Source organism: Seriola dumerili, unplaced genomic scaffold, assembly GCF_002260705.1.
Source record: "Seriola dumerili isolate Sdu_G_001 unplaced genomic scaffold, Sdu_1.0 BDQW01000044.1, whole genome shotgun sequence".
Lineage (NCBI taxonomy): Eukaryota > Metazoa > Chordata > Actinopteri > Carangiformes > Carangidae > Seriola > Seriola dumerili.
The window spans coordinates 2216751-2240203 of NW_019174299.1; the positions used below are offsets into that span (position 1 = coordinate 2216751).

Sequence of the window (23453 nt, forward strand, 5' to 3'; positions counted from 1 at the left end):
AGAGCAAGGCCACTGTGGGAAAACAAACTCTTCAGTGATTTGTTTGTGGAATTAAGTAAGGAATTATATCAGAAATGCCTCTTGAAGCCAGCACATAATCACAGCTTAGTTACTGAAATCAAAGCCTTTCCTTGGGAAAATGGATTTGTTATGTATTTACAGCAATGTTATTTTGCGTCACCAAAATGTTTTGTCTGCCTGTGATTAATGTTACAAATATTTTTTTTTTTTTACTTACCATATGGCAGAAAAATGTCATATACACATCACTGGGTATCCTGGTTCTCACCAAGCTACCAAGAACCCATCACTTTTAATAATCTGGTATAAGTAATAGAAAATTTGTGAGGATGTTCACAGTAATTTCATTATGCATAATGACAAAGAAGGCCTCGAACTTGATGCCAAGTTAGTGTTGGCACAAATATGTAGGTGCACAGGAAGAAGAGAACAGTACAATTTCTTTATATAAGAGGGTCATAGAAGTAAATTACACTGTAAATCAGAAGAAAGTGTGGGGAAAATTGTATTGAGGATTCTTGAGGAACCAATAAACTAAGTATAGGGGCATAATTTATTTAAAATTATATAATAACTATGAAGCAATGTTTTTCTCCTTGTATTAACTTGAAGATCTATGGTGCTCAGCCTTAGTTGGGAGCCTGTGGATGAAGCCGAGTGAGCATGATTAACAGGTTTTCCAGTAGGAAAATTAGCTGTGGAGTTCATTTCTGCAGTGAATTATTGTGGAGACTTTTCTGTCCCTCAGTGGTGATAAAACACAATTGAGAGCTTACTGCCTCGCTTCTTTTCCATTCTTCCCCACTCAATTGTAGCTTAGTATTATTAGTAAGTGACTATGCTGTTATTTAGCCCAATAGCCCTGTTCTCTGTCCCTCTTACATGCAAGTTTTTTTTATTCTCCCTCCATTGTATTCCAAGTATTTTATAGATACTCAAACCCACACGCCCACTGTAATTTGTCGGCTATAACATAAAGCTTTAAACTGCTTTTTATAGGCTGCTTTCACACCTCATCTGTTTGTGTTCTGTTTACAGCAACTCTGGTGTGTTTTGTCAGTTGAGCTCGATTTGTTTAGGTTGGTGCGAAAGTATTATGTGTTGTGTGCAGGTTGTTTTATGACAGAATAAAACCAAACCAAAGTCCTACAATCAAACTCTGGTGTGGGGTAAACAACCAAGGCCACCTGAGAAGGGGGGTGCCGTTCATACTGTAGCAATAGAGTGTGCAAGTAAAACCAGAACATATTACAGTATGTGATTTTCAGCAGCAATAATATTATCAGTCGGGTGGGTCCGTGTGGTGCTGATTATACAGGAGGCACCGAATGGGTTACCTGTTGGTCCATGTGACTTCATGTTTACGCCTCTGGGTTTATGTGCACAGTCAGTGTGAATACAAATGGGACCAAAAATAAAAGGCAACAGTTTATAATTTTGAACTACAGTGTGAATGCCAACTTAATCTTCTCATATTGCATGGTACCTTTTTAAGACAATGTTATGATTTGTTGTAGAGTTACCAAATTTTGATCTTGCAACACAAACCTGATCAAATACTGCTTCGTGACTGCAGCTGCAAACTCATGTGTTTTCACTCTGTTCTAAATGAGCAATTATAAATTCGTAAGATAGTGAAAACAAATGGCCAGTGGGAAGCAGGTGGATGTAATAATGTAGTGAGCGTGATAATCATCAAGCTGAAATGGCAATTAATAACAGTCAGTGCAATGAAATAGTTGCAGTGCTAAAAGGATGTTCAAGTCTAAACTGTAGATCATCAATGAAAGTGATGATCTGAATATAATTTAATATATATTCCATGTGAGTGGAACACATCTTGAATTAATACAAACTACCTGGTGGTTTAAGACGAGAGCTGATGAGAAACAGCATTGTTCTTGACTGGTGTGGGAATTTGAGAGCCCACAGCAGACTTTGATGCTGGAGAGAGGTTTTGCTTGTGGGATAAATCAGGTGTATGAGGCATTCATAAAATCTGTTGTTATGTTTATGTGGCTAACACACTTATGAAATGTGAACTCAAAGGAATTCTGTGTATTTACGGACAGTGTGACATACGGAAAGATGTTTTTCCACATTCCTACTGCTCCAACTAACTCCCCCATATTTTTTATGGCCTTGTTGTTCACCGTTACTCAATCTCAGCGGTGAGCTGTCATAACATATTGCGTCTGACTGTACTAGTCCCATTTACTTTATCAGCTCCATGTTTCCCCCTGTCCCCATGCTGTTTGACTTGCATACTTCTTGATCCCACAAGTGAACATTATTAATCCAGAGCACAGCGGTCCCGTCCTCCCCAGCATGCATTGTCCTGTTCAGACACATCACAGGAACAGCCGGAGGACCGAACGCATCCCGTGTCTCTGCAGCTTCACCTTGACATCAGACCCTTTGCTGGAAATGACGCCCGCTCTTTAGCGCTGACATATTGTCAAACCAGCCTTCCTGGATCCACTTAGACACACGGAACTCACCACAATTAGTGTAATTCCCTTTTATCTTATTTCCTGTTAGTGCTTTTGTAGTCATGAATGGCATCTAACCACCACTGTAAGCCACGAATAAGCATGTTTTTTGGATGAGCCACAGCATTTTAGTTCTTCTTGGTCCCCTCTTTGAATTTTTACATCCCTCATATGTTTTATTTTAATGTTTGCTCATCACATTTTTTTCACACCCGTTGGAATTCCTGGGAATTAACACAACAGCTGATGATGAAATTGTCATCAGCTGCTATAAATCAATGGTGGTGTAATGGAAAATACCAATGAAATCAATAATGACTACAAATATTAACGCCAACTCACAACTAATCATTAAAAAATGTTTGAAGATAAGCTTCCATGTCCTTGAGGAGCCAGTGTGTTTGTTCCTGTCATTGTTATTTAGTGTTACAAATTTTATAGAGGGGGGAAAAACACTCACTCAAAATCCCCAACAGCTTGTTTTCATTGACTCTGTATTTTTTACCAGTAAATGATTTGGTGCCCTGCTGAGTGATTTTCCAAACCAAAACTTATTGATTATTATGAGATAATCACAAAGTAATCAAAAGTTCCCCAGGGTTTGGTGTTGTAGTATGGTGAGTCCTCTGTGAGTAGAACGAAGTGACCCAGCGAGGGTTAACATAAGCAGCACTGTGTTCCCTCCTCCTGACGTTGACTGAGCACTCACACACACTTACACACTCTCTCTCACACACACACACACACACACACACTTTCTCCGCTGAGGCCAGCAAAGAGCCAGAGAGGAGGGACCGTGTGCAGCTCTGAGAGCCAGCTGTCGTTCGCTCAGAGCTGGGTCTTTTCTCTCCCTCACTCCCCCGTTCTCCACTGGCCTCATCACTCCATGGGACTCCAGACCTGGCCGCCAAGCAAACCACCACTGTCCTCCATGGCCTGCCTTGATGTGGAGACCCCTTCCATCTGCAGGGGTAAATTCAAATCAGGTGCTTTTCCTTTCTTTTTCTTGTCTAATCCGCATGCATTTCATTGTTTTGTTTGAATATCGGCATTAAGTTAACTCAAGTTTTTTCAGTTTTTTCAGTTTTTTTTTTTTTTTTTTACTCTTGTTAGTCTTAACTGATGCTGGCAGCAGTGGCAAAGGGGTTGTAGTGACGTGGATGCAGCCCTAACAGGAAATGACAGGGCAACAGTAAAGCTCATCACAGTGACTCATGCCAAGCATCATTCTTGCAGGAGAGACTATTGATTTCTGATGGGTAGTGAATCGAAGTTGTTCTGCAAAGACGGTCAGAGTCTGTGAGAGAGACATTTCAGAGAGAATACATCGGTTTATACTGACTATGTTTATACTGGCACTCTGCTGAAACGTTGTTATGGTTTTCTGTCACACAATTTAAGCATGAATTCACATCTGTAATGTAAGTACACACAATGAGCTTCATTCAAATCAAGTGCAATACGCAGACATGCTGCCGATCAAGATTCTGTCATTATTTGAATATTTCTTATCTTCCTTGTGTGCATTCATCAGCTGCAAATTCCTTTGATTAGACCAGGCCATGAGTAATGTGGACTCTTAAAATAAAACAAAAGAAAAAAAAAAAACATATCCATCTTTTTATGATTAGAAACAAATGTCACTGGTATTTAGCCTCTATAATAGATTATAGCCAAGTTGTTGTAACATCAGTGAAGTCACATTTGATGAAAATATATGGCAGCCTCTAACCTTCATGACCTATGTAAGGAGCAGTGTTTAGATACAGTATTTCTGCATCTTGCTAAAGTGATACTGTACAATGGAAGATGCATAACAGCACTCACATAACAAAAGTGTCTAATGCTGGATATAGTGTATATGACATGCAAAAAGTAAGCAAAATGTCTATTCCTTTCCATCAGGGCCATCACGCAAGATTTGCATGTATGACTTTTTGTTTAAATCCTATGTCAACAGATTATTATTCATGCCCTGCATAAATATAACCTGAATAACCAAACCCAGACCAGACTAAAATAATACTATGAAGTTCTGTATTCTGTATTAAACAGCCTCATCTTCCCTTCCATTCATTCTCAGTCATTATGTAACAGCCATTTAATTTGTTGTGTGTAAACCTCACTGATAAATTTCCTGCTTTCTTCAATTATAGGATAAAATGAGTGACACTGTATTTTATATTTGCTGTTAAACTGGTCTACATTAACAAACTATCTACATAAATGTTGGTAAAATTCCTGTCAGCTGAAGTCAGCTGATATGTTTACAGACCCTTTGAATGATTACAAGATGACTCAATTATTTTTTTACAATGTAACACAAAGTCTATCAGTTAAATTCAATTCAGGTAGACTTTTTGCCCTCATGAAAGCAGTAAAGGGAATTTTTGATAATCCAATATAATCTGTGTATCATGGTTTAGTCTGTCTTTGGTTATAGATGCACAAATCTTTGCTAAAATTGGGTTTTGTTTAAAGTCTTTGGTATTTATAACAGCAAAGTCAACATAACCCAGTGTCAGTCTGTTTCTAAACTAAATTCAGCTTTGTCTGCCTAGGGACTATCTGTAGCCACCCTAAACAGTATTTTTTATTTGTACTGTTTCTTAAAAAAAAAAAGGAAAAAAAAGTCAAATAAAATAAAGGGTCTGATGGGAGACCTCCAGGGATGATTTGCTGAGAACAACGTGGGTCTGAGATTAGAGATTACATCAGTAGGCAAGGATTTCAGCAGAGTCCTCTCTCTGTGTCTCTCCACAACCTCTGTTTACGCTCTGCTGGTGAGCAGGAGAGCGGAGCCGGTTTGCATCACGGAGAGGTTAGCCAGGGTTCAGGTTGAACGCAAGATGACAGAAAGAGAGGAGGACCCCGGGCATGAGGTGTACCCCTATACCGATGCTCAAATTAAACTCTGCATTCTCTCTTGTGGCGCTGGAAGGCAGCTTTTGATGTTATTGATATGTAGTAATATGAAATCATAAATTTTCTAGCTTGTGGCATTCTCTCCAAGTCACAGTGGATATAAATATTGAAACAAACCAATGGCAATTTTTTTAAATCTCCTGGTATGATCTGTCTCATGCTGACCATAACCCCCCTGGCTTGGGTTTGTAATAGGAAACACAGCAGGCGGGGCAGGCACACTGTGTTCTCTGCCCCGCAGTTGATGGGCTGCTGTGAGAATGGACTCGGCCTCCCACCCTTTGCCTCAGCTCTTGTCGCTCTGTGTTCCCTTGCCCACCAGTAGAAGCCCGTGAACGTCCCCTCAGCTCTGCATACAACTGGAGATCCCACCCCCTTAACTACCCCCAAATTTCATGGTTCCCAGGCCTTGTTCTCACAGCTGCCCAGTTTATTTTTGCTAGAGTGACTCACAGAGGCCTGTTCAGACGCAGCGCCTTTCCCAGGAGAGTAGAGCAGGTCTGGTGTGTGTGTGTGTGTGTGTGTGGGAGTAGCCCCCCCCCCCCCCCTCGAGCCCACTGAGTAGCTCTAGCTAAGCCGGCCTCACTTCACTACAGTGGTGACGATAAGGGCCTCATGTAGCTCACACCCGCTGCCTCATTCGTCACCATCACCCGTCACCTTTCTCTTCAAACTGTTTTTCATGCACGGAGCTGTGTTATTATACTGAAATAACATGTCCACGCTCCCTTGTTTATAAATGTTTAAACTGAGGTCTTACTACAGTTTATATTGATGGTAAAACAACACTGAGGACTGAGGACAACCACTCTATGTGGGGCCTACATGCAGGACTCAACAGTCTCTCCTGCAAGATAGTCATGTCTTTGATGTTCCACAGCAAGATTACATTTTAAAAACTCACTCGGCTCTTTGTGGCGTCATGACCATGTCCAGTTTTGTTCCTTATCGTGACTGCAGCTCTAACATTAATCCCTCTTTTATCTGCTTGTGTTCTGCACTGCTGTTACGTTGCATGATTCCTAAATGCATTTGCATCCCACACAGATATTGACTCTCACTGGGAAGGCTCTCAGCCAATCACATTTGAGTCAAACTGTTGTCAAATGTGCGGTACTTTTAACAACCCCAGTTAAAACCATACAGGAAGTGAATAGGATGTCTGTGGTGGTGAACAGGCCTTTGGGGTAGCATATTGATTGAGAAATAATAAGTACTTTGTTTTATTTGAAGTCTGGCAGGTTTCACAGTTTAAAGCCAGAGATGGTTGTTAGTTGACGCAGCGGAGTTGGCTCTGAATGGTAAAAGTTGAACTCTGACCTCTGTGTCTCTGCACTCTCACAGTCCTCCAGCTCTGTCTGCAGCAGAGGAGAACTCGGGAGCAGCTTGTGGAGCAAGGCATCATGCCACGTGAGTATTCACATCACACATTAACAAAACTCTTACCTCACACTCACACTGACAAAATTAGGTTAATTGACTGCCAACTACTGTAGGGAAAATTCAGACAGCCACGAAGAAAGAAACCAGGATGCCCTCACTCCAGAGTGCCTTTCTTTCTCACAACTATCTTCTGCTTCACTCAGAGTACTGCATCTTCGTGGCTTTTAGAGAGCGTATTTGTGGCGTGATTGCTACTTTTACTTAAGTAAATGATTCGAATCCACCACTCGTCAAGGCTTAAAAAAGATTACATTTGTAATTGTTTTTACATTAAACTGCCATATTGTTTTAATGTCTCTTGTAATTGGCAAACTTACATTATCTGCACATAAATCAATTTTATTCTATAAATAGTCAGGTTTTATTCTACTCCCACTAATAGTTGCATCATTGGTCTCATGTAAATATAGGCAATGGTGAGAATGACTCAAAGATTTAACACAGATAGGCCACCAAGCAGCACACCAGTGCCAAACCAGAAAGGACTAGCTCCTACTTTAATACCATCCAGATTCATCCTTTGATGTGACACAAGTGGAGCAGACTCAGTCCCTGTGCTACTTTCCCCGGGTGAGCATTGTGTTTTAGAGAACACCTAATAAAAGACAAGCTGAATCTGTGACAGAATCATGCTGATAGCTGGGAAGGTAGAAAGAGAAAACGACACAGCTCTTCCTCTTTGTCCTGTTCTCTCTTGAGAAGTCTCCTGCAGTCAGGTTTTCAACTCCTCTCTGGCTCCACGCAGCCAAATGAGTCAACGACTGAGCCTTCAGTGGAGGTCAGTCACCCTCTCTGTGGCCTGGTCAGGCATGGCTTGCACACAAACCTCCTATTCTCCACTGAAGCACTCTGCTACTCCCACACTTATAGTCTTATGGTAGGTATGCACAGAGATTTAGGTGACGAGCAGGAATGTTTTGCTTTGCTCCTCTGACACACTCCTCAGAGCGTCCCCCCAGCCAATGTCTTTAAAGCAAACAGTGCTCATCATAGCAGAGGTGACTAGTCAGTGAGCCAGACCTCGCCTAGAGCAGCATGGGTTTATTCTGAGAGATCAAAGAGTTACTCTCTGCATGGAACAATCTCCTCTCTGCTTGAATCAGTAAAGCTGACACTTCCTGTTGGACTCCCATGAGCCTCTGTTTATTATTAATGTCACACTCATGCAGAACAAAGACAAAACACATGAAAATAATGATAGAAAAAATTACACTGTAGCCAGGTTATTGTGGAAAGTGACTGTTGCCATGTCCAGGAGAAGACAGTCAAGTCAAGTCCAATTTTATTTATATAGCCCAATATCACAAATCACAAATTTGCCTCAAGGGGCTTAACAATCTATGCAGCATTATGACACCCTCTGTCCCTCCTATCAGACGAGGAAAAACTCCCAAAGAAATAAAAAATAAATGGAACACATGGAAAAAAAAGACCTCAGGAAGAGTGATCCCTCTTCCAGGACAGACAGACATGCTATAGATGTCAAGTATAGTGAGCAGAAACACAAAGAAGTAGATCTACAGTATGGACCAACAGGATGACAACATCATGGAGTGTAACATTAATGAAGAATATGATCTGGGAGGACACTGAGCAACTTCCAGGTGTCGCCAACAGATAAGATCTGAGCTACATGACCTCTTCTCCATCATAAAGACTTGGAAAGAGGATAGACCACACGAACATACACATCATTCACACGTCTAGGAGAAGGAAACAAACACACAAACGGACAGAGAGACAGGGAGGAGGCTGGGACTCCTCCAAGACAAAGATCCAGATCTAAAACATCTGTAATGAGGCACTGACAGCCGGAAGAGGGAGAGAGGTCCCAGGATGGTAGATGGTCCAGCACAGAGAGCCTGAGTGAAAAGAGAGGACAGGGAGGAGAAAATAGGAGGATAGAGAGAGAAAGAGAGAGAGAGAGGCACACAGCCTGGACGCTCATGTGCTTCAGGGAATAAACAAACAGAGGATTAGAGAGATACAAATACAAACTTTCTGATAACCACAGAAAGTTTACAGGAACCTCGTCAGCAGGATATCATGGACTATGTTGTACGTACTAGGTTTAATGGATTCATTGAGATTGAGACTCACCCACCGGCGGGAGTAGCCAGACACTAACTGAAAGTTAAGGCATAAAAAGATGAATTTTAAGTTTGGATTTAAAGACCTCAGCAGGGAGGTTATTCTAAAGGAAGAGGGCATGATAGGAATAGGCCCTGCAGCCTGACAGATTGGATGTAAGGAAGAGCACAGGATCAGATATAAGGTTTAAGGAGATCAGACAGGTGTGAAGGGGCCTGCCCATTTATGATTTTGTAAGTCATCAAAAGCACCTTAAAGTTTAATCTGTCATGGATGTGGGGCCAATGAAAGATTGGTGTAATTTGGTCAAATTTTCTGGATTTAGTTAAAAATCCAGTTTCAGCATTTTGAACCATTTGAAGACTTTTAGTACTGGCAAATGACAGGCCTAAAAAACATTACATTAATCCAGTCTGGACAACACAAAGGTGTGAGTTAGGGTCTCAGCATCTGCCATGGACAGAAAAGACCAAATTCTATCTATGTTATGTAGGTGAAAAAGGTCTTCTGTATGCTGATCAAAATAGAGGGCAGGATCAAATGTAACAACAAGGTTCTTGGCTGTCCAACTTTGATAAATCACACAAGGTTACTGTTACAAACTGGTTTCTATGTATGGTCGGGCCAATGACCACCATCTCAGTTGGAGATCTTGTGGTGGTTTAGGAGCAGGACATTTGTTTGACACCCAGCTTTTCACAGCAGACAAGGTCTCTAATTTGACCATTTGAGAAGGGTCATTAGTTTATATGGGAAAATACAGCTGAGTATTGTTGTGGAAATTCTTGTGAGCTCACTAGGAGACTTCAGATGTTCAGAAGGAGATTTCTGATGTCTCAAGCAGAAGTATTTATTGAAAGCTTGACATGCCAAGGGGAAATGATGAGAATTACAATGTCAAGTGAATCAGAGTAATGCCACACCAATTCCTCCAGAGTGTATATAGACCAGGCATCACAATGTTGCATCACACATTTCTCTCATTTTCAAATAAGAATATTCTAGAGTCTTCACCTATATGACTTTTGGTTACTTGAACCTAAACATAATCTCATGTCTTACCTAATAATTTTTACACGTCTTGCCTTGTACCTTACTAACACAGTATCACTATCTGCATCTGGAACTATCTGAAGCTGGGCGATCCTCTCTGAGTTATTGCTTCTTCCCTCATCCTTATCTATAAGGCCTTGGTTGTCATGTTTACTGAGGGTAGAAATGGGGCCTTCTGGACATTATCCATCATAATGGAAGTTAAACATTGAGCTATTGTCTAACAATATGAGCTCTGTATGACCTAACCTACCCTTGTAGAGTTTGTGTGAGCCAGCAAACTGAGAAAAAGTAGACTGAAAGAAAGAAAATTCCCTCACAGTTTGCTTTTTGATTGTAAGATCACCATTAATTAATTAATCAACTAACTGAACCATGTGAAGTAAAGGTAGGACATCTGCCAGAATTGAAGTAACAAAACTCTACAGTTTATAGATCATAGCACACACCAGTTGTCAATCAAAATACATCTAAAAGATAGATATGTGATTCAACAATCCACGTCAATGCGCTATGAAAGGTCAGCCACAGGCCAAACATTATAAAGAGGACTTGACTTGACTTGAAACATTTCCCAGTGGAGTTCAAGTAAAAGACGATTCAACCAGCCGATATGAACTTCTGCTAATTAATTCAATTCACGACAACAAAATACAATGATAACACAAGGTAAGATACAATAATCAAATAAAAGGAAGAAGAAAGAAAATAAAATCAAACAAAAATGATCATGATCATCATATATATAAATCATAAGCGCATAGTATCAAATATAATCTTCAGCGTAACAGTGGAAATTAATTCCATTACTGCTTATAATTCAGCCAAGAGGTGAAATATAAAGAGAGGAAAAACAGAGGGCCAAGAACAGAGCCCTGGGGTACTCCATATGTCACATCAGAAAATATTGATGTTATTATTGTAGAAAACACAGACGCCAAATGTTTTTTCCAGTTGGTCTAGGAGTATACAGTGATCTGCGGAATCAAAGGCTGCATTGAGAACAAGTAAGAGAAGCACAGAGGTGGAATCTGAATCTGTAGTGAGCAGAAGATCATTAACCACGTCAGCAAGTGCAGTTTTAGTGGAGTGACTTGGCCTGAAAGCAGACTGAAAAGGTTCAAAAAGATTACTGTGAGATATGTGAGCTGAAAGCTGCTGACACAGCTCTTTCTAGTACTTTTGAAAAGAATGGAAGGTTGGTCGATAAGGGTGTGGTGTCTTAAGTCACGGTATAACCAAAACTAGTTGATGCCAGATGTAAGTGATAAATTATCAATATAGTGGATTCTAGGTCCCAAAACTGACCAGAGAACTTTGGAAAGTTTTACTACACAATAGAAATGCTGAAATGAAGGTCATCACTTACATGCGGTTTGTATTGATTTGACATCGGTGATGCAAAGAAGTGACGTATCATCTTTTGTTTTTTATATATAGACCAGTTGATATTGTTCCTAAGTAATTACAACTTTTTTAGGCCTATTTACACACTAGATGCCCATGATTTTAAAATCTGTATAGATTTCAAAAGGACATCATGATTAAGTGCATTAAATAAATCAATAACTTACAGGTACTTTGTCATAACAGCAGAAATCATTTGTTTTAAAATGGAAGGAGCAGTTTGCTTGTATGTGGAAACATAGTGACCAAGAAGATGTTGTTTATTCACCTTTTACAGCTCTGAAAACACCAGCGGCCTTTCATGAGCAGATTCGCAGCCTGGAGAGAGCTAAGGTAAGACATCAACTAATGTCATCAACACTGCAGGGTATCATGATTTTATTAATCTACATCTAAATTATATTCTCATAATATTAAGAAAAAAACTGTCCATTTTCTTAACAGACCGGAAACTTCTTAAAGCACAAACTCTGCAGCAGACCCGAGCGATCTGAGCTGGTCCGTATGCACATCCTACAAGGTGATCATCCTGCTGTGTGTTCTTAATGGTTAATAGTGGTGAGATAACGGAGATGAATATGGTGGTTATTCATCTGTCTGAGCTTACTGCCTGTTTTGTTTTACAAAGTTAAAACCAGATAAATGTCTGTGTGAGTTCCGACTGAAGCTGCTGTGAGTCACCCTGACGAAGCAGTTAAGAGGCTGATGGATGTTGGCCAGATCATAGCCAATGATCCTCTGTGTGTTTATCAGAGACCCAGGCTGAGCCCTCCCTGCAGGCCACACAGATGAAGCTGAAGAGGGCCAGACTGGCTGATGATCTCAATGAGAAGATCGCCCAGCGTCCTGGACCCATGGAGCTGGTGGAGAAGAACATCCTGCCTGTGGACTCTGCTGGCGAAGAGGACACCAATGGTACAGACTCATTACCATGATTATATCCTCAGCCATTAAGCCATTAAAAGTTATTGTTTTAGCCCACTTTGGTGTCATGTTCACCACCAACAATTCACTACTTACAGTGACACCCAGAAAGTTACTCAATGATGGGCAACTTATCTGCCCGGTACTGAGAAGTTGGCCCTTACTTAAACAACCCTCTCAACAACTGTTTGATGGATTACCACTGAATTTGGAACCTAGAGGATGAAGCCTAGTGACTTTGGTGATAGCATGACTTATGACATGACATGTTAGCATTGCCACTGTGACTATGTTAGCATGCTGACGTGCAGAGCCGCTAGCATGGCTGGTGTTACATCTCTACTGTATTGTTATGTGTACATTGCTGCCTTACTCTGTAGTGACTGATAACTCAAGTTTTCCTTTTGCAGTCATGAAAGATAAACAGTATATACACAGACGGCATTCACTGTGTGTCTGAATTGTCAGCAAATGCTAAAAATTCTTTCTTTTTGTTCAGTTTTGATATACCCTTTAAACAAATAATAAGGCGTACTTGTTTATGTTTGATGTTGGCCTCATAGGTGATAAGGTAAACTACTCTAAGACACCAGATGTTTACAGCTTTGATGAGGACAGCAGTGATGCCTTATCACCAGAACAGCCTTCCAGCCAGGAAACTCCCAGTTCCACCTCGGCCTCTCTAAGAGAGTCTGGAGGGACTGAGGCCACTTCATCCTCCTCTCAGTTAAACTCTCCCAAACAGGTAAACCAATACTGTGAACTGTTGCAATTTTTAAATCATAGACTATCCTTCTTCATGTTTCAAGTTTTCTAACCTAGATTCATAAAATTATAAGAAACTTTTCATGGTGGGGAAGGTTGAACACTGCATTTGATCGTAATGAAGTTATCTGATGTCACTGGTAAAATTTTTCAATTATGAGAAAAATAATATTTTGAAACCCAAGTTAACTTCATTTAGTGCTTGCACACAGTGTTCTAACCATGTATAATGTATTTTTCACAATTTGTTGGAACATATCGTGCTCATTTTTTTTTTTTTTTTTTCTGAATGTTTATTAACCTGTTTTTGGTTATACAACTTCATTTGAGGTGCTTTTCTTGTCCTGCGTGAGATGATGATTAACAGGCGTAGCGGCTTCACTGTGCTGACTGAACGGCTCACGTGTTTTTTTCTCGGTCTCTTCTTTTCTTAGCAATCCCCGCCACCCAACTCACAGTCCACACCAGATTTAGTCAACCTCGTCTCTACCAACGAGCAACAAAGCAATCCACGAGCATCTACACCTCAGCCAATCCCCACTGTTGTCCCCAGTATCACACCAGGGCCAGTTCTTGTGAAGGTGAGCTCCAAGTTTGGCAGAGGTCATTTCAAAGTCTTCTTAAACTTAAGTAGCAGTGATTGTTTTTTTTTAAAGGATGAGTTCATTTAGTTTATAATCAGCTGATATGAAACTGACCGCTGGTCCTCAGCTCTCTGTCTCTCTGATTTATTTACTGCGTGGGTTTTTTGTTTCCTTTGGGAATGTTATGATAGATACAGTGTCAGAAGATACAGAGTCTGTGTTTTGTCATTCTGAAAGTCACTTCAGTTTAGGGGTGAACTGAAAGTCAGTATTCAGCCAAGTCAAACGCAGTTCAAAGAACAACAGGGTTTAAAGTCATTTAACAAATCCGTGGTTTTAAATCTGTGCCAGCCACAGTTTGTCTTCAATTAGGGTCAAATGACAGACTGGCTCAGGCAGGCTCCTCATTCAGGCTGCGTAAAATCTTAGCCAAAAATCAAAGGACGGGGGTGAAGCAATGACTTGTGCATTTATCATAATCCAGTTATCCTGCGAGCATAAGATGAACTCTCCCTCCCTTGGAATATGATAGGGGAATGAATTTGACAAATTGGAGGGTGTGTGCTTGCTTAACCCAACTTGAGTTTCTGGTTTCATAGTTAGAACCTGCTGCTCTTATGCCAGGCCATTTTCATGTGTATCCTGTAATTGCAGGTGGTAAAACAATAAGGGTCACATTTCCACTACCCGTTTCCTCATCCTGCAGTTCTCATCGGGTGTCAGAACAATGTTCCACCTCAGCGCTTCAAGCTATAAAAATCCAGTATCAGTTCCAAGTCTTGCAGTGTTGGTACTGGCAATGCTATCTGTATTCCCTGATAAACTGGACTGAGATCAGTCACAGGGATCAAATTTCCTCCAGATGGTCCGCTCAGGTTTTACATGCCCCTTTTCTTTGTTGTGCTCTGCAGCAAAGCCTGCCCAAGATACCTGGCGATAAAAGCCGCAGCAAAAAGAGCAAAGAGCCCAAACCATGGGTGAAAAAGCTGAAGTACCATCAGTACATTCCTCCGGACCAGAAGCAGGAGCTCAACGAAGTGCCGATGGACTCTGCTTATGCCCGCCTCCTGCAGCAGCAGCAGCAGTTCCTGCAGCTGCAGATCTTAAGCCAGCAACAGCAGCAGTACAACTACCAGGCCTTGCTGCCTGCCACAGTAAAGTATGTTTTCATTCAGCAACACAAACATTCCTTTTACATTCCTTTTCATTTGAATTTTAATTTTCTTCAAACTCAATCAAACACCCACACCTGGTTTTAGAGAATGTGAAGCTCACTGCCACAACTGTTTGACCACAGCTGCTGTTTGTCTTAAATACTTTACATTTCCTGCCCAAGGTTTCCTACACAGAAGCTGTTAATTGTGAAAAATGGATAATAGTTCAGACTCTGTACTCCCTTTTTCTTCCATCTTATTACAACAGACCAGCAACTGAGGTACAAACCAGCTGTTCCAGTGTTCTGAGTGGAAACGCTGCGTCTGCCCCTGCGCAGCCCCGCCACACTCGACCGAACCGCAAGCCGGATCATTTACCAGCTAATCTGGATGAGATGAAGGTGACGCATTGCTGCCTGCACACAGTCTGACTATATGCACCTCATGCATGCTGCAGAGCAGAGTTTTGAGATGATAATCTGTTATGTTTACAGGTGGCTGAGCTGAAAATGGAACTAAAACGCAGATCTCTGCCTGTTTCTGGGACTAAGACAGACCTGATAGAGAGGCTAAAGTTGTATCAGGAGACCTCTGCTGCTACCGTGGAAACAACAGCCGTCACAACAGCCTCACAGTCTGAAAACATAAGGCTAACCCCACCTGTGTCCCCTATAGCCTCCAAGGTGTCCAGTCTGGGCATAGAGGACAGTAGTATGGCAGACAGTCCAGCAAATCTTTCAGATGCTCTGTCTCCAACTTACGCTGCTCCCTGTGTGAGCTCCCCTCAGAGAGCTCCACAGGAGGAGTTTCCCACAGAGACAAGGTCCTATGAGAAGGACTGTGCCAAGGACAAACGTCTGCATGAGAAGGACTCTGAAAAGGACAAACGTCTGCATGAGAAGGAGCGTCAGATCGAGGAGCTGATGAGGAAGCTGGAGCAGGAGCAGAGGCTGGTGGAGGAACTGAAGATGCAGCTGGAGGTGGAGAAGAGGAGTCAGCAAGGAGATTCTCCACCTCAGCTCAGCCCTCTTGCTCCCATCCAGGTTAAAGAGGAAAATAGGTCCCCCTTAAACTGCTCCATGTCCTGTAGCTCTCCTGGTCTGCCAGTGTTGGTCAAACAGGAGGAAGCTGCAGATCAGAGCCACTTAGCTGCTCCAAATCAATTCATCATCAGCCATCAGACCATCAAGCAGCCTGAAGCCCTGCAGTCTGTCCAAGCTGGAGCACAGATCCTCCTGCCTGCATCCCTTCCTGCCTCAGCAGTCACTATCCAGCTCCCAGCCAACGGCATCAAATTACATCCTACTGTCAGCAGCGCAGCCGCAGGCCTCATCCAGACCTCTGGACAGGTGCCACAGAAAATAGAGGCCTCAGCAGCATTACAACAGCAATGCAGCACTCACACTCAGTCACTGACAAAGGTAAGAAAACACATTTGCGCAGACTGCCTCGGTCTGCCTCCTTATTAGTCAACACTATCAGCTGTGATTTTGTGCTAGATTTGGATTCCTTCAAAACGTACACACTTGAATTGTATGTGATCACCCGGACGTGAAGCGTGTGTGCACCTGAAATCATAAAGTCTGTTTTCTGTGCAGTAAATTGTCATTAAGTTGCACATCATAGATGTGGTCCAATGTTTTTGATGGCACTGCCCGATATATCACATATCATGTGTTTTTCTCACTAACAATCAATTACGTACTACCATGGGTAATACATCGTCCTTGTTGCCACGGTAATAACAGGCCTCAGCTGGGTGGTGAAATCTTCGACTCACATCAAAAGAAGGCCTGTGGAAACATGGGCTTCTGGAGCAGGTGCTGAGTGAGGCCTGACCATCTCGCCCTTACTGCCCTCTGTCGTCCCTCTGCTCGGAGCCTAGCTTGCAGCCAGAATTAGCAACAGAAACCGCAGCTCAATGCAAACACAGCACTCATGAGTTGTACTGCATAGCACTGCAAACACTGTTGTCACTAGAGGGCTGAATTGTGGTGATGCCTCAGCCAAAGAGGGCCCACAGCAATTCAATTTAAGTTATTTTGCTTAAAAGCATTTGATCTTATTCCCAGCTACACTATTCACTGCTGCTTGGATACTTAAACAGAAGTATCTCCCACAGAGAGTGCGTGTTGCAATGCACTACTTTTCCGTAGAAGCAGAAAGCATTTATCCACATTGATTGCATTAATGCATGCCTCCATGCTGACTTGTCTAAATTCCCCTTCAGACGTGGAGGATGGATACCACAGCACAAAGCTTACTCAACACATTCCCAGCAAGTGGATGTCCTGCAGGAGCCGCTGCTAACCAGCCCGTCCCTAAAGGCCCGAGGAATAAGGTAGAGAATGACCCTTTAGTCTCTTCTACTTTCTCTTTCTTTTTTCTTTTCCTGCAAAGCACCTTGCAGCCACTGTTTAGACTGATGTTTACCGTTTGTGGCCGTCTTCTCCCGGACTCTCATGAACTGTGTTGATGGAAACGAGGTCATTTTCATAATCAATGCATAACCGTCACATAACCGTTTTACTTCTTTGTGCAATGTGAGCTGCATTTGAATGACGGTTTGTATGAGATGTGTCCTGTTTTCCATTTGGTGTAAGTGACTGTTGTGTTTTCCTCTTAAACAGTCTCCTGGTCCCAGCCAGCCACCGTTGATCTTTCAGCAGCCAACATTCACAAACCATGTGTCAAAGTGTAAAGACCCACCCCGCTATGAGGATGCAGTTAAACAGACACGCAGCATGCTAACAGCCGCTCAGGTGAAAAATGAAATAACAATGAAATGTACTGTTTAGTACATTATATATCTTTAAGTTGTTACTATAGCCACTGAAACATTTGCTGGTTACTGTTCCTCTGCAGGGTCCCACTGCAGCCAGCCAGCAGATGGATGACCTGTTTGACGTGTTGATTGAGAGCGGTGGTGAGAAATACTGGACTTTTTTTTTTTTTTTTTAATTCAACATAATAATGTTTTTTTTTTATTTTCACACTTTTTGTTCTGCATGTGTTTTTCCAGAGATCTCCCCCTTCATCAGACAGGATCCTCCCAGCCTGGACAAGCCTCTCCCTGTGACCGCCAGCGTTACCACCCTTCCTATCAACATGGTTTTATCACGCCCTCCTCCCATGGTTCAAGTGGCCCAGCTGCCTTCTTCACCCCTTAAACCCTCAACCACCTTGGCAGCACTGACCTCTGACACCCAGCTGGACACCCTCTTGGACTGCACACTAGGTGCTGACACAGAGCCACAAACACTGAAGCTGATGGAGGAGTTACACTCACCCATAGACGCCATGGATGTGGACTTTAATGAAAACACACCGCCCTCTGCTTTGACCTTGCATAACACCAACATTGACAATATGGACTGGCTGGACCTTACCCTGTCTGTGCCAGCAGAGGGGGTCAACCCTTTGGACATGTCAACACCAGTGGGTGTCTTCTCCTCTGACTTCCTGGACCCTCATGAACTGTGTTGATGGATTTGAGGTAATTTACATCAATCAACGCATAACTGGTGTGTTATCAATATAAGGCATATTAATCAGTATATTACTTGTATGTAATCCATTTACTGCGTATTATTTGTAATCAAACAGTACATTTACTCATGTAACTGTGCAAAGAAGAGCAGGAAAAATGTCACTTGGACTAGTGGATTCCAGAATGAGTGTGCATCAGGAACTGCCAATTTTTGGGAAAAGGTAGCGGGTGTAGAGTCAGACACACCACCTAATGCTAACCGAACTGCAGGAGAAGCCTTCTGTGGTGTGCAGATGGGACACAAACCCTCTAATGGCTGAAGCAGCACACTAGCCATGGTCATATCTATGCGAGTGTCCCATGTGTGTTTATTGCCCAATCAGTCACATCCCATCTCACTAGGAGGAGTGCAGGATAGGAGAGGAAGGGGGTCACAGAGGTTTAAAAGTGCAGTCCGGGAAAATATCTCAGCTCTGCAATCTGGATCCAGACCATTAATATGTCAGATTTGTACTTTGTGCTCTCTGTTACCCGAAAAATAAATGATTGTGTGATAAAGATAAAGTCAAGTTCATCTGAGTTCGGCTCCGACGAATCTATCAATGGATGTTTTGAAACATTATTGAAGACGGACAAAATCCAGAACAACTGCACTTGAACTGGGACTGGGTTCTGTTAAGGTGGATTCTATACACCTACAGGCCATTTCAGATAAATATCATTTTTAATTATTTAAGGGAGGAATTAATTTGTTTCCCTGGGAGAATAAGAGCTGTTCGGAGTTGTGGGTAGCTCTGCTCTGCTTTTTGACAAGATGAATCAGTCCTTTGAGGTCTGTAAACCCTCTGGTTATCTGTGGAGACTGACATAACATTGGACTGCTAATGGCTGTTTTAGATTTCAATCTTAAGTTATGCCGCTGGTTTGTTATCAATCTCTTCTCACGTTTGTCCTCTTTGCCCTCCGATTTTTATGAATGTACATTGTTGTGTTGACTGTGGTAATAGCAGAAATTACAACTATGAGAATAGACTGTAAACACACAAGAACTAAATGTCAAGCATGTCTGACAGAAGTTCTTGCAGATCAGACAAATCTTGTTTTACTATCATGAGTGATGGGAAAACTACAAAAATGAGTGTGCATCTGTACACTGTGTGTAATCTTGTAAGACCAGTTGTCCTATAAGCTTAAAAAAGGAGAATCTTCACTTATAGTTACAGTCTTGCTCTGTTAAGACTCTGTCCAAATAAATAATAATAAACTGTCATAGGAACGTCATTCGCTGCTTTAAGTCTGGCAGACTGACTCTTCCAGGGTTTAAAATGACTGAATTAAGGTCAGCTTCATTTTCGGTCAGGTAGTTTATTCAAGAAGGTAGAAGTGCAAACATGGGCATGATCTCTGTGCAGAGCATTACACACAAACACACAACCTACAGAGATATAACAGTATTCATGAGTATGATCCAGAGTGCATTTGTGTTTTACCTTCTTTTTATACTGAAATAACCCTAATGCAACACAGTTGATTTGTGTAGTAGTGACACCTGCTGGCCACATCTGCTTTTCTGTTATGCAAAAGATGACTTCTGGTATGAAGGAAATAAAATTCAGTGTCAAATAAACCATTATGCACAACACGGTGCACGACAGCAGCACAGCGTCTTGGCGCTCCGCTGCTGGAGTGGGTGGGTGTGTTTGAGCCTAATGGACAGTGTACTGACTCTGTTGTTTTGTTGAATTGTTACGGATTCACCGTCTGCCTCTGCAGGTTATCTGGAGCATCACTTACGAACACATCTGAATGTTTAAGGAACTGTTGTGAAAAGGACTCATGTGATTGGTTCCTTTTTTTTTTTTTTTTTTTTTTTTTTTTTAGTGCCTCATTTGACTATTCAAATGTCACCCTTTACGGATTATGTGCTGGAATGAGATGATTTTGTCTTTACTAGTGTAACGCAACAGCAAGAAACATTTTAATGCATAGTTTGTATGCCACATGTTTTACACATTGTGTATTTATGTTACCTTTTATACAAATGTAGCAGTTCTTTTTTGTAAATACAGAGAATATTTGGGATTTCACACTCGGCCTATGAGCATCCGCAGTACATCATTTACCTTTCAGTGCTTGTCATTAAAAAAACTGTACAACAAAAGGTTGCATTTTTGTAGGTGTTTTTAACAAAAAGACTGTTTACAAGCCTTAATAGAGAAGCACTGCAGTGTATTTAAATTCATGTAGTTCATGTAATTCACTTTGGGTTAAAAATCTAATATATAATACACATTTACAAACACTCAGTCTGTGGAAGTCAACATCACACATCCCTTGTGGCTTGTGCTCCATTTAAAAAAAAAAAAAGAGCACAAGAGCGCCATGCTGCTGAAATACTACTTCACCATTAGGTTGAACGCTTCAGTGTTCTTCACTCTTCGAACCACATGCTCTCCTCTCAGAGCTTTTTAATAGTGCTGATTGATGTTCGACACTTTGGACATCTGTGTGTGGTAGATTTAAACGAATCGAGGCAGAAGGGAATGAGGCAACAACCAGCCACACAGCTGTGAAACAAGGAACAGGAACAAAAATGAAATGGAGGCATACAGTAGATGCGCATGGCTGCACAAATACAAACAGGCAAATAATTCTCCAGGACAAAGGGGGGAGGGGGGTGTCATACCCAATCAAAGCTGTCATGACACACACCAGCCAGGTCACACTGCTGACTGAGGTGAAAGTTTCTGTCATGATGAACTGCCGACACTCTGGGCACTGTGTCCTGGATGGACACGGGGGAAGGTTTTCCACGTCCAGAATCACTTTAGGGGCTGTGAAGAGAAGAAATGCGACAGTGACAGTTGTATCATTAAAAAAAAAAATTGTTTTCATTCATTATTTCTCTAAATCATTCAGAAATAAAAACAAATGTTCAGGCTGTGTCGTCAAAAACTTTGACAATCAGATGAATTGGAAGAATAAATAGGTTTCATGGGCTGCAGAGTGTTGTACAGCTCATGATGAGATCTAGTTTTTTTTCAGTTCAAGTACAACAGTAGTCTAGTGAATGTCAAGCACTCTAGCAAATGAATGAGCTTTTCACCTTTATTAGTGCAAAAGCATTGCCCAGATGAAGCACAATATTTTATTTTTTGTCATTTTTTGTCATTTTATACCGATGTAGGCCTGACGCAGACCCTGAAGTACCTCCATCCTGTCCTCACTAGGTGTGAGTGTTAAAATGAGCATCACTGACTCACCAGGGATCATAGGTGGAGCCTCAACATAGAAAATATTTATGCCAGCAGCAGGATCAGGATCACCAGACTCATTCTTCTGAGTGGACTTGAACGTAACCTCTAACAGAGAAGGTAAAAAAAAAAAATGGTGGTTACAAGTTCAAAGTACGATGGAGTGAGTGATGACTTGCTGCAGTAAATAAGAACTCACCTTTAATGCATTTCATCTTATCATCGCCACTGAGGAGGGTGTCGCGGCTTTTCTGGAGCTCAGCCTTTCTTTCAGTCAGTTGTTTCAGTTTGTCATCGATGTTGTCAATCTCAGACTGATTTGAGGCTGCCTCCTCTGGTAGAAAAACAAAATACATATGACAGCAGAGGCACTAGGGAATAAGTATTCTTGGTGTGCAATATGCAAAAGACTTAGCTACTTTATTATCAAGTGCCAAATATCTCTCATTTTTGCTTAGAAATTTCTTTCTTGCTTCCACATGTCACCTGTTTGTCCAAATTCGGCACGATTCCTTAATTCCTGAAATATTCTCAGGATTTTCTTCCTCTCCAGAAGTTGCTGCCTTTTGAGTGAAAGGTGGTTCAGCTCTGAGGATATCTTCTTCAGATCTTTCTCTGACGACGTCATGGTGAAAGCTGAAAAGACTGAAAATAGGGATTGTGGGATTGTTTTTGAGCCTAAATCTCATATGTTAGGGTCTTCACTGTACACAATGTTCCTGTGGTTTAGAGGTGTGTATATACTGTGTGTTTATAGTGGAAATGCAAAAAAAAAAAAAAAAAAAAAGAAAGTTGGATTTAGCAGGTTTTGTCATGAGAAGACTAAATGTTACTGACAAAGATATATGCATGCTGTATGTGACCACACTTTCAAAATTAACACCTCTCTACAGCAGATCAATAATACTGTAATAATAACAAATAACTAATAAATAACTAAATAACTAATAATATTCTTCTCACATTCACATTTTAATCTTAAATCCTTTCATCCAGGAAAATGTATTTACAGATACCGTTTGCATATTTCACCTGAAATATGAACTGACACACAGGATTCAAAATATGGCAGACCAAATGATTCAGTAAAGAGGCTTATTGTTATGACGCCTTCTGTGTTGGCGGTACATTATCCATTTATGGCTGAATTATACAACAGAAGAAGTGTATTATTGTTAATCTCTTGTGAGCAGTAAACACAAATTTACATTAGACAAACTAGTGAAAGGCCATGAAAGGCACTCTTACTGTTCACTGTACCAAGTCCTATACATTCAATTCATATTTCAAAACACCCACTTCAGTTTGGTTGGTTATAAAATAAGTTTAAGATTGAGTCGATTTCCTTTAAAACAAAAAAAAAACCAAATAGACAAAAAATCTGTAAAACAATTTGTTATTTTTGGGGGTTTTTTACGTGTTGAGGCAGCAGATGTATCAAAACAATCATTTAAACTTGTAGATTAAAATGCTGGAAGTTAATTTTCAAAGCAACACTTCGCATTAACAGCATAACATAAATCTCAAGTCCAGTGCTTATCACTGTAACTGAACTGTACTCACTACTACACTGTAAGAAGCTGAAACCTTACTCCAACATCTCAACTACTAGTCTTCATAAAGTCTACTTCGAACCGTATTAAACAGAAAATTATTATGTTTAAGAAAAACAATGTGCATTACCTAATTCCCTACGCCGCTTCCAGTGTGTCCTGTGCAGGTAACATTCAAACTAGGTAAACAAGGGCATGCAGTGTTCACCTCTACCAGGAAAATATTCAAATCGTCAGGTTACATTTAAAACTGCCCCCTAAGGAAAATGTTACAGGACGCTCCTTTTGAGATGCAAG

At 41.3% G+C, this 23453-nt stretch overlaps 2 protein-coding genes across 4 annotated transcripts; one reads left to right on the plus strand and one right to left on the minus strand.

Annotated features, from left to right (window-relative positions):
• The first annotated feature begins 3313 nt into the window (after positions 1–3313).
• Positions 3314–20693, plus strand: LOC111217663 (MKL/myocardin-like protein 2). 2 transcript variants are annotated; one of them, XM_022739627.1, is made up of 14 exons: positions 3314–3499; positions 6783–6848; positions 11710–11765; positions 11877–11952; positions 12186–12347; positions 12920–13101; positions 13556–13702; positions 14617–14864; positions 15128–15260; positions 15354–16280; positions 17090–17200; positions 17490–17621; positions 17725–17785; positions 17882–20693. In XM_022739627.1, the coding sequence occupies exons 1-14, from the start codon at positions 3400–3402 to the stop codon at positions 18343–18345; spliced, it is 2865 nt and encodes a 954-aa protein (XP_022595348.1). In that variant the 5' UTR covers positions 3314–3399; the 3' UTR covers positions 18346–20693. The 2 variants fall into 2 exon arrangements, with proteins under 2 accessions (XP_022595348.1, XP_022595349.1); XM_022739628.1 differs by having other exon boundaries at positions 3314–3484.
• Positions 20691–23385, minus strand: LOC111217664. 2 transcript variants are annotated; one of them, XM_022739631.1, is made up of 6 exons: positions 23287–23385; positions 22090–22248; positions 21803–21937; positions 21613–21711; positions 21036–21183; positions 20691–20916 (listed from the first exon to the last, which is right to left on the minus strand). In XM_022739631.1, the coding sequence occupies exons 2-6, from the start codon at positions 22229–22231 to the stop codon at positions 20808–20810; spliced, it is 633 nt and encodes a 210-aa protein (XP_022595352.1). In that variant the 5' UTR covers positions 22232–22248; positions 23287–23385; the 3' UTR covers positions 20691–20807. The 2 variants fall into 2 exon arrangements, with proteins under 2 accessions (XP_022595352.1, XP_022595350.1); XM_022739629.1 differs by having other exon boundaries at positions 20691–21183.
• Between the last annotated feature and the right edge of the window lie 68 nt (positions 23386–23453).

Bases quoted from the DNA above. Each gene is read 5' to 3' on its own strand.
- LOC111217663 (XM_022739627.1), top strand. From the start codon at position 3,400: ATGGGACTCCAGACCTGGCCGCCAAGCAAACCACCACTGTCCTCCATG. The intron at 11,766-11,876 runs GTAAGACATCAA...TTTTCTTAACAG, and splicing joins GCAGCCTGGAGAGAGCTAAG to ACCGGAAACTTCTTAAAGCA. The intron at 12,348-12,919 runs GTACAGACTCAT...TTGGCCTCATAG, and splicing joins TGGCGAAGAGGACACCAATG to GTGATAAGGTAAACTACTCT.
- LOC111217664 (XM_022739629.1), bottom strand. From the start codon at position 22,231: ATGACGTCGTCAGAGAAAGATCTGAAGAAGATATCCTCAGAGCTGAAC. The intron at 21,712-21,802 runs GTGAGTTCTTAT...CTTCTCTGTTAG, and splicing joins TAAGATGAAATGCATTAAAG to AGGTTACGTTCAAGTCCACT. The intron at 21,184-21,612 runs GTGAGTCAGTGA...TTCTCTTCACAG, and splicing joins GGCTCCACCTATGATCCCTG to CCCCTAAAGTGATTCTGGAC.